The sequence below is a fragment of the Branchiostoma lanceolatum genome, chromosome 11 (genome assembly GCF_035083965.1).
Source record: "Branchiostoma lanceolatum isolate klBraLanc5 chromosome 11, klBraLanc5.hap2, whole genome shotgun sequence".
NCBI lineage: Eukaryota > Metazoa > Chordata > Leptocardii > Amphioxiformes > Branchiostomatidae > Branchiostoma > Branchiostoma lanceolatum.
Genome location: NC_089732.1, coordinates 17,965,772 through 17,976,536, shown reverse-complemented (window position 1 = coordinate 17,976,536; position 10,765 = coordinate 17,965,772). Strand labels below are relative to the sequence as shown.

Genomic DNA, 10,765 nt, shown 5'->3' with positions numbered 1-10,765 from the left:
CAAAAACGTCTCCTAGCAATGTTCACTAGACCTGCAACTGTTAGCGTTCAGGTGTCACTGTGGTGTTCAGTATGAAAGCCAGGTGTGTTTATGTATAATGGGGAGACGTAAGTGTTTGATGTACATAGCGTACAGCACAAAGCTTGTCTCTCGCTTATGTTTGAAGATCTGGCCTAATTGAATCCGTTTGGACGTGTGCTTGATCCTATTTTCTCCGGTGGCATTATAGTATAACAATATTGCTACCTGAAGATATGCTTGGAGATTGTGTATGTGTGCTTGTGTGTGTGGTCAGTACAAAGTAAAAGCTTCTTACGTCTTTGCAGAAAACTTTCCTAGTTGATTTTTGTCGTTTGCTGGAAGAGACTGTAGCAACAAGCGAATATCAACTTTTGTCATCACTGAAATATTGTCAAGACTAGCGTTTTTCATGGATCAAAAGTGACGCCTGTCGATCCTTACAACAGCAATTAGGCCACAGCAAGTAATTTTTATGGATGACATCAGCGCGCTCATTAATTTTCGCCTGATTTCGAAATAAAAAACAAGAAATTTCATTGCCCTCCGACGGTGGTCAACATGCTAAAAATTGGCAAATATGTCGTAAACGTTGACAGTCTAAGGTGTTTCATTGCATATGAATACCCAGTGTAGTTCCTGCCCATGATGGTATGACATTAGATGTTTTCTGCGTTTGTTCTAGTTAATTGAGCTGTATACACATCTTCAAGAACAGTTTAATGTTGACAGTCTAAGGTGTTTCATTGCATATGGATACCCTGAGTGTAGTTCCTGCAAATGATGTGTGTGTGTGTGTGTGGGGGGGGGGGGGGTTCTGGTTAATTGACAAGGTGTTTCATCACATATGAATACCCAGTGTAGTTGCTTCATATATATATGATGGTACAACAAGCTCTTTTCTGCATTTGTTGTAGTTAGTCTATTGAGATGTATACACATCTGCAAGGACATGTTTACTGTTGAATCAAGGAGGTTTTATATTAGGAATGAATGAATGAAAGACCTTTATTGTGCATTCATGCCCCGAGGGGCTAGGTACAGGTCGTCTAACTTAACACATGAAACATACAAGGACATAAATACAACAATACAAGCTGTAAACATATAGAATAGACAAACGTGTTATTAAACTAAGCTAGTCTAGTAGAGTCGACTTCTTCTCGCTTCTTTGTACATGTGTAAATGTATGAACAGACAATATTTCCAATACAAGGATTATCTAGGCGTAATAAAAATATAAATTTGTCTGTTGCATTTAGATGTTTGAAATATGGGAATTTTTCTTTGACAAGGTTAAAAAGTACACTTCTTTCGCTATCGTATAATTTACAATCTAGGACGAAATGTTGCTCATCTTCTACTCGATTTAAATTACAATGTTGACAAAGTCTATGTTGTAGAGGCGTGCGGTTGTGCCTTCCTGTTTCGACATGTAATCTGTGACAGCTAACCCGGAGTTTAGTAGTAGCCACTCTGTGTTTGATGTTGCTAATGGATAGATACTCTTCTTCTTTATACAATGGCTTAAACAGGCGGTAGGTTCGGAGTTTGTTGCTGTAAGATTTATCCCTGTTATCGTTGTGGATTTCGGCTGAGAATGTTTGAGTATAGATGTCTTTTAATCGTTGACTAATGGAGTTAATGATATGTGACATATTTGTTCCTAAGGATACTTGTGGGCTCCAAACGAAGGCATAACCGCATTCCTCTAGCATGTTACGGACACCGGACGCCCAGCATTTTTTGCCATTGGCTTCTAATTGAAGTTGGCACAACAGGGCGTCGGCTTGTAAACTGTCAGCTGGTACGTTGTGGCGCATCCTAAGAAAGCATTCAATGGCGTTAAGGGAGGCCTCTATGTGAAGGGGGTACCTCCCTAGTTCTGCCCGTACTGCAAGGTTGCAAGCTGTTCTTGGAAGATTAAGTGCGTATTTGCAAAATTTCAAGTGTGCGGATTCAATAGGACAAAACTTTGGGCTTTTGAAGGACCCCCATATCCCAGACCCATTATTATTATGTATGAAAACTCATTGGTTGAATACAGGAATAAAAGACCTGTTGGTCATGATATCATATTTCGTCACCTCAATTCTTGTTTAACAAGATTTATGATCTCAAAATTTGAGAATATAGGAATCTTGTTTTCTATGGCCCGCCTTGTTTTCGCCCTATCTCATTAACTTTGGAGTCTGCGGAGGATGTCATCCATAAAATTTACTTGCTGTGGCCTTATCTATTGTAAAAAAAACTCGTCTGTTTCATAGATAGAAAGATCCAAGGTGATTGCTGTTCTCGAAAACATTCTTTGGTGACGCTTTTGATCCATGAACATGGAGGTTCTACAGCAGAAGATCTGCTTTTCACTCATGACAAAAGCGTCTTAGGCTTGTGAGTTTCTTATTTCAATATATCTAATCAAACCAGTTGTCCACGTGCAAGCAAGATACCGGTTCTTAGTGCTTGACGCTTTTTGCGTTTCGGCGCATGCGCGCCGGAACGCATTGTCCTGGCTTTTACCTTGCAGGAACCAGGGAAGCTTGGTTCAACACTGTGTCGCACACAATAAGACCTTATATGGCAATACGTTCCCAAATCCTTGTATAGCCGTTGCCTTATATGGCAAGAGAGCACGAAAAGGCAGGCAGGCTAGATTTGCATGTGACACAGGAGGGCGACCGCATGTAACTGCTACAACTGTTCGGAAATATCATTGCATTGTGGTTTCGGACTTTGATATCCTGAAAAATGACCATATTACATCTATTCCACAAGATTGCAGAAGAAAAAAATGATTTCGTCAAGAAAACGACCAAAAATCGGCATAAATGATACCATATAGTGAGGTTATAGCATTACGTCTAGTGACGTACCGCAGCTTGGCCGATCTGGCAACGCGAAGCACTTCGGACCCAGAAGTTCCGGGTTCGTGTCCGTGCATGGATTTTTTTTTCTTTTTAGATATTGAATATCAAAAATATATATTGATATTATATTAATCTATCAATATCATTTTTATGAATATCATTTTTTTTCATTAATAAATAAAGAAATATTTTATATTTGTTATTTTTAAATATTCATTTAATATATACAAGGCCTTTGTCTTATGAACAGGACTTCATAGATTCCAAACCCGGCATTCGAATTTTTCTGTTCATTGTAATGGAAAATACCGTGCAGCGGCTCCTATGCGCGGTAAGATGATTCTTGCAAAACACTCGCCACTAAACTTCTATCCCCGATGTAAACAGAGGCTCTTGATGTTGTTTGCAAAACAGCGATTCTTTGTTACAGTAGCAAATGCTCCATTGTTCAGAATCGACTTCATTCAGACAACACGGACGTGGAAAGTGGCGCCCCTCGGCACAAAACTATGGGAATTTTCATGAATTTTAGCAAAATTACCCAGGAAAATAAGGAAGAAATGTTGTAAATGCGGAAACCAGAATAATACGGATGAGGTAGCTGTTGATTTGTTTGACATTTGGTAGTCATTTTAGATAGAACCTTAGCTGTTATGAACTTCTATTTCACTTAATTACCATAGTGCTGATGATTCAATGGTGCTTTTTCAAATTTTATGTTTTATTGCGTGCCATGTACATAATTACATTGATAGCTTTTATAATGAGCCTATTATACATTTTACAAATAAGTACAAGTTGTAGGCCAAGACCAGCTTTTTCAAAAGCACTTAAGTTAAGTGACGTAACTTCAAAATTGCTTTCCCCAATCTGCCTTTCTCTATTAAAACAGTACTCATTTCCCAAAATGACAATTTTTCTTATAGACTGAACAGCCCTTGAGTGACTTCCTCTGGCAGATTTTACTTCAAGTAAAGGGAAAAGACAATTCACACTCATAAACGTAGCCGAAACGCCAGCTTTTTTTAAAAGCTCTTGTTTCTCATACATACACAAACACGCACATGGATTTTCGTGATATGACCCGCAGTACTAGCAAGGATGCCTAGGCGACGCTTCTTATTCATGAACAAATAGGTAATTAATCAGAAAATACCTAACACTTATTATCTCCAGATTTGAGATATTGTTTTTGGCGTGTCTGTGTGTCTGTGTGTTTCCGGACTACTGTAAGCAGCATAACTGAAGAACCTCTGGATGGGTTACAATGATATTTCGTATGTGGGCGGGTGTTGTGAAGCCGAAATTCAAGGTCGATTTTGGACCCCCTGGTATGTGACCTTGGTACTGCAGCAGAACTTCAATTTTTGTATCTTTTGACCTGGACGTGCCAAGGTCTTGATTTTGTGCTGGCAGATAGCTTGTGATGTTATAAAGAGGTGGTATAGGTTTGGGCCCCCTAGCAGCTTGCTCTAGAACTGCAGGGGCGTTATTGTGAAAATCTTCTAAGGAGAATAACTGAACAAAGGTACAACGGATTTCCATGATATTTAGTATGCAGGTAGCTTAGACAGAGATATACACAATTAAGTGCAAATTATGCTAATTGGGACTTAATTTGCATAGCTAATGAGGAAAATGTATACTTGCAGTGTTTTCCATTATAAGACTCAAATACATATAACTATTTAGTTTATGGAAAGTGGAGGATCAACAGATACCAATTATGAAAATAAATTTCTGATTTGCATAATCAATGCAAACACACCGAAATTCATCAAATTGGAAGATAATAGGACTGTCAATATTGCAACATGTGTAAGTAAGATAAAGGTGTTTATGATTAAGTATATATTATGTAAATGTGTATGGAGATATTGTTTTGGGTGTGTCTGTGTGTCTGTGTTTCCGGACTACTGTAAGCAGCATAACTCAAGAACCTCTTGATGGATTACGATGATATTTGGTATGTGGGCGGGTGTTGTGAAGCCAAAATTCAAGGTCGATTTTGGACCCCCTGGTATGTGACCTTGGTACTGCAGCAGAACTTGATTTTTTTCTATCTTTTGACCTGGACATGTTATGGTCTTGATTTTTTGGTGGCAGATAGCTTATGATGTAATGAAGAAGAGGTGTAGGTTTGGGCCCCCTAGCAGCTCGTTCTGGAACTGCGGGGGCGTTATTGTGAAAATCTTCTAAGGAGAATAACTGAACAGAGGAACGTTGGATTTCCATGATATTTGGTAGGCAGGTAGCTTGGACAGAGATGTACATAATTAAGTACAAATTATGCTTATTGGCACTTAATTTGCATAACTAATGAGGAAAATCTATACTAGCAGTGTTTTCAATCATAAGACTCAAACACATGTAACATGTGTAGTTTATGGCAAGTGGAGCATCAACAGATACCAATTATGCAAATAAATTACTAATTTGCATAATGAATGCAAAAGCGCCATGATTAATCTAAGTGGTAAATAATAGGACTGTCAATATTGCGACATGTGTAAGTTTGTTATGTAAGGTATTTATGACCAAGCATATATCATGTAAATGTGTAAGGCATTTGTATAACAGAATAGTTCATGGTGATATGAGGTCTACGAACTCTTGTTACAAAGGTTGTTGATTTTTTGTGAATTTCTTAATTTCCCAACAAAGACTAATCATGCAGTTTATGACAAAAAGATTCAATTAGGATAGGTGCCAACACATAAGTATAACCTTGGTGCTGAATTCTGCACCTATTAGACAAATACAAACGGTCCTGATCTTGATAACACACCTGTTAGACACTCAAACACTTCTTCTTGGTACTGAGTACTGTCCACACAAACTAGTGGAAATCTGCCCAATCAAAATGTCAGGAGAAGAAACATAGAAAACAATAAACTTTCTCATTTACAGCGTATCATATAATCAATCAGCCCTGATACTTAAAGGGAGGCTAAGCTTAAAATTTAAAAGTCTACTATACTTATATATATAATCTACTATACTTATATATATAAATATAACCCAAAGTCAAGTCCTCACTTGTTTTACATAACATAAAGTCAAGTCCTCACTTATTTTACATAAGACCGCTATAGTTCAGGGTTCTCCCGTCATTAATCAATTGTAAGGTCACAATATGTGACGTCAAGTCTCGGCATTTCCCATTCAGTATGAACAGGGATCTTGGATCTGGCTTTCATGGGGACAGAATTGGAGGCATTTTCCGAATTCATAGCTCACTATCTTGTCAATTCCTTCGAATTCGTCGGAAAATTCCTCTAAATCCATCCTCGGGAATGCCAGATCGAAAAGCCATATTCACTTTGGTTTGGAAATGCCGAGATATGACGTCACACATTGTGACCTTACAATTGATTAATTCAATTATCAGGCGAGTAGTCGTCAAAACTTAGCCTCCGTTGCAGACACCTTCCGGCTGTTTTCATTCTCTAAGTTCCAGTTTTACTATTACATTTTGTTGTTGTTGTTGAATTATTAGAAAAAAATGTAACAGTACAAAAACAATAACTTGAAAAAGAAAACCGGGAGGAGTCTGCATCGGAGGCTAGTCAAAACTGCCCAAGTTACAAAAGTTATCTAAAACAAGTGAGGACTTGACTTTGGGTTATATTTAGCAAAGTATAGTAGACTTTTCAATTTTATGTTTAGCCTCCCTTTAAAAGATTCAAGGTGTGCACTCATGTCAGGTGTTTTCAACAGACTTTAAATTGTTTGAAAAGCTGTAAAACTGAAATCTGGCAGTGCCTGACATGTATTTTAGCAACATTTACACATTCACGTCTGTCTGGCTCCATCCTTACAATAAGAATGTATAAGAGAGAGATACAGTAAGGAAGGACGGGTGGGGGGGGGGGGGAGCCCTGCAACTGGCACAATCTGCACCCATATATAATATGTCATTATGTCCAAGAACGACAATCTCAGTACACTTCAATTCATCAAGCATTTTTATTGTTTTTTCCATACTTCAACTGTTGGGGAGTTCAGGTCCCAGTTTATTAAAAAATACACGTTGTCAAGCAGAAAGAGAGCATGTGATAATTCTACTTCTGTAAAACAAGATTATGAAAGGCAATTACAGGTCAATCTCAATATCGTATTACTTCTGGAAACAAACTACGTACGCGTGGGGAATGAAAAATGTAATAACATGTATCTCCAAAGTTACATTCCTGTGTGCCTTAAAGATGTAAGGAAACGTCATGCCAGTCATTTCTATGAGTTGACTTCTAAAGTAATTATAGAAGTCAATGAAATTACTCAGGATTGTAACTTAAGTGTTTAGATACAGTTTGATGTAAGCAACAAACTTACAGTAATTATCCAGAGTACAGTTCTTGTATTAGAACTTAATTGTTGAAGTACTTAATTGCTCATGGTGGGTTTTTCAGTATCACATGTTCTAGTTATGTGCACTGTTGAAAGGCTAGGCCAAAAGATGATTACATTATTGTGAACACAACACATATGAAAGGGATATACAATCAAACTAGCATCTGCTGCAAACCACATACTTTCCACATATATCTAGGAAGACGTCTGAGTGACTATTTTGAAGTGTAAGTGTGCAAGTTACTGACTTTCCTTCACATCTGGGAGAAAGAAACCAAACAAGTATCATTGGTGTACAGCCCTGCTTCACAAGCCTCTATATGGGCAAAACAGAAGAACTACAGATTTCCAGAGAAATTACTGTGGTTAATGGGTGAATTTCTCAGCAGCTATTGTGTCCAATGTACATGTAAGCTCCGAACATTGCTATGAAATGATGAAAAAAAAATCTATTAGGTTTCCTGTTGATGTTCTTTTCCCAGCAGTTTCCTTCCTTTCATGTTAATTTGACCAACAGGTTTCACAGAGGAAAGAACCTACACAGCAGTACTCAGTACAGACATGTCACATAATCACTGCTCCCTCCATCACCTGAGCAAAACCACCAGATACCCCTTAACCTCAAGTCCCTGGGATGTTCTAACCTCAACTTTGGACTAAACCATTCCACACTTGCATCTGAAGTTTTCTACATCATGTCTCTACACTTCTCCCATGTACTGTAATTCTAACAAGCTCCCCTCAAATGTCAAAATGATAGTCCCTTAACTGAAAGTTGGTTTTATATGAAGCCAAGTTTCCTGTCGTCTCTAGATTACATGTGCCCTTTTGGCAACTAAACCCACCCTCCTATGTTGCCTGCAAGCATGTTAGAACAGTACAGGAATATCTGAAAAAGAGATCTTGAGCAGGGACAGAAAAAATTGAATCTAAAAATGATGTTTTACTGTATCTAACGTTACATCTTGGAACCCAACAGGCAGAAGTTTTAACATCATCAGCATCATACGGATTTTTATCTTTATGTATTTTTGTTGCTGTTGTTGGCTTTCAATTACAACAGAATGTAAAGTGAATGTATATATATATAATATGTATATAAAACAAAGTGCCACATTGCAGGTTTACATGCTTAACAGTCGAGGCCACAAAATTATCTTGAGCCATTTCCTATACCATGGTTGTGTTGGTCCGGGAGGTAAATGTAACAGAACTGTTGTGGTCTACACCGGAACTTTTACTCTGAACTTTTCATACATTTTCAGTAATGGGAGATCACATTACCTGGGAAGCAGATGGAGAAATAGCAGCAAGATGTAGGCTATACAGGACTATGCATCAAAAAGTATGGCAGACCAGCGTATGTGTGGTATGGTTGCACACGTGGCAGACCAGTGTATGTGTGGTTGTACATGTGGTGAACCAGTGTGCATGTGGTTGTACATGTGGCAGACCAGTTTATGTGTGCTTGTACGTGTGGCAGTCCAGTTTATGTGTGATTGTACGTGTGGCAGACCAGCGTACCCGCAGTTGTATCTGTGGCACACCAGTGTAATGTGGACTTACATGTGTGCAGACCAGTGTACATATGGCTGTACATGTGGCAAACCAGTGTACGTGTGGTTGAACGTGTGACAGACCAGTGTATGTGTGGTTGTACATGTGGTAGACCAGCGTACACGCGGTTGTATCTGTGGCAGACCAGTGTAATGTGGACCTACATGTGTGCAGACCAGTGTACATATGGCTGTATGTGTGGCAGACCAGTGTACGTGTGGTTGAACGTGTGGCAGACCAGTGTATGTGTGGTTGTACATGTGGTAGACCAGCGTACACGCGGTTGTACCTGTGGCAGACCAGTGTACATGTGGTTGAACGTGTGGCAGACCAGTGTATGTGTGGTTGTACGTTTGGCAGACCAGTGTACATGTGGTTGTACGTGTAGCAGACCAGTGTACATGTGCTTGTACGCGTGGCAGACCAGTGTACATATGGCTGTACCTGTGGCAGACCAGTGTACCTGCAGTTGTATCTGTGGCAGACCAGTGTAATGTGGACTTACATGTGTGCAGACCAGTGTACATATGGCTGTATGTGTGGCAGACCAGTGTACGTGTGGTTGAACGTGTGGCAGACCAGTGTATGTGAGGTTGAACGTGTGGCAGACCAGTGTATGTGTGGTTGTACGAGTGGCAGACCAGTGTGCATGTGGTTGAACGTGTGGCAGACCAGTGTACATGTGGTTGTGCGTGTGGCAGACCAGTGTATGTGTGGTTGTACGTGTGGCAGACCAGTGTACATGTGGTTGAACGTGAGGCAGACCAGTGTATGTGTGGTTGAATGTGTGGCAGACCAGTGTATGTGTGGTTGTACGTGTGGCAGACCAGTGTAAGTGTGGTTGCATGTATGGCATGTTTTTGTCACACCACGTCCTTCCACCTGTTGGTACAGTAGCCCTTTTTAGCTCCACTTTTGTAAATTCATCTTACTTCTGGCATCACATGAATGAATCTTGATCTGTTCTTATCAAAAGCACAGAGAAATGGCTCCTGTGTACCTCTACAATGTACTAAACATGCTTTACAATGGACTATTCCAAATTCAGAAATTCTCTAAAATGTCAAAATTTCAGTGCGGTCCTGTCTAAAGTCTATCATCCATGCATGCATTGTTGCTATGGTTATGATACTCATGTAAAAAATGACAAGTTCTCCAAAGTATCTACTCTACAACATTGACAAGCTCATTTCAATGCTGTACAAACAATGTTCTTTGGTCAGTACAAAAATATGACAATTTTCTTTTTCTTTTTGCAAGTGAGGGCAACTTGTGTTCTGAGGGTTGAAACAGAATATTTCATTCAAATAGTATGTGTCATTATGTAGCTGGAGGACATTTCACCTAAACATGATATAACTTCAACATTTTTATTAACCCTGAACTGTGTAAAATGATCAAGAAGGCACAAAATCCAAATGTGCTTGTTACCCCTCAGAAGACAACAGCACCATACAATTTTATGTTAAACGAAATCCCCAGACCCCCCCCCCCCTTACCCCTCCGTACCCCCCTACATTTGCTATCTTGGTGGTTGTGCTCCATGTGGTTGGTAAGGTGGACTGCTAGAGATGTGGAAGGGTGCACTGTAGGTGTGGGGGGTTGACGGTGACAGGAAAACCAGACCCTGTGTGGTCATCACTACTTGCTGTGGCACCTCACCTGCAAGAACACACAACATTGTAGCACAATATCTCGGGACATAGCAACCAGCTGATGTTTCAGAAACATCACAGAACACTTATCCAAACATCTAGGTGATGTAAACTTGTCTATTAAACGGACATTTATAAATGCTGTCCTCAGAGCTGGATTCCATCCAACTATAAAGTTTTGCATACTTTTCACAGTAACTACTGTACTAACAGCAACTCTCCTATTTGTCCACTTACATGTTGCAGATTGGTAACATAACAATGGTGAGTTTTGTTACGAAAACAAACCACATCAACCTCCCCATACCTTTACCA

At 39.4% G+C, this 10,765-nt stretch overlaps 1 protein-coding gene and 1 long non-coding RNA gene across 7 annotated transcripts in view; one reads left to right on the top strand and one right to left on the bottom strand.

Moving 5' to 3' along the window:
- Positions 1-10,765, top strand: part of LOC136444474 (uncharacterized) — a 456,752-nt gene that overhangs the window by 367,187 nt on the left and 78,800 nt on the right. The gene's annotated exons all lie outside the window — the stretch shown is intronic.
- Positions 6,836-10,765, bottom strand: part of LOC136444458 (terminal uridylyltransferase 4-like) — a 133,026-nt gene continuing 129,096 nt past the window's right edge. For 5 of the 6 annotated variants that reach the window (XM_066442009.1, XM_066442008.1, XM_066442005.1 and 2 more), the window contains exon 32: positions 6,836-10,457. In XM_066442009.1, the coding sequence (XP_066298106.1) occupies positions 10,318-10,457 (140 nt within the window). In that variant the 3' untranslated portion in view covers positions 6,836-10,317. The remainder of the gene's footprint in view (positions 10,458-10,765) is intronic. The other variant, XM_066442010.1, reaches the window with a different exon arrangement.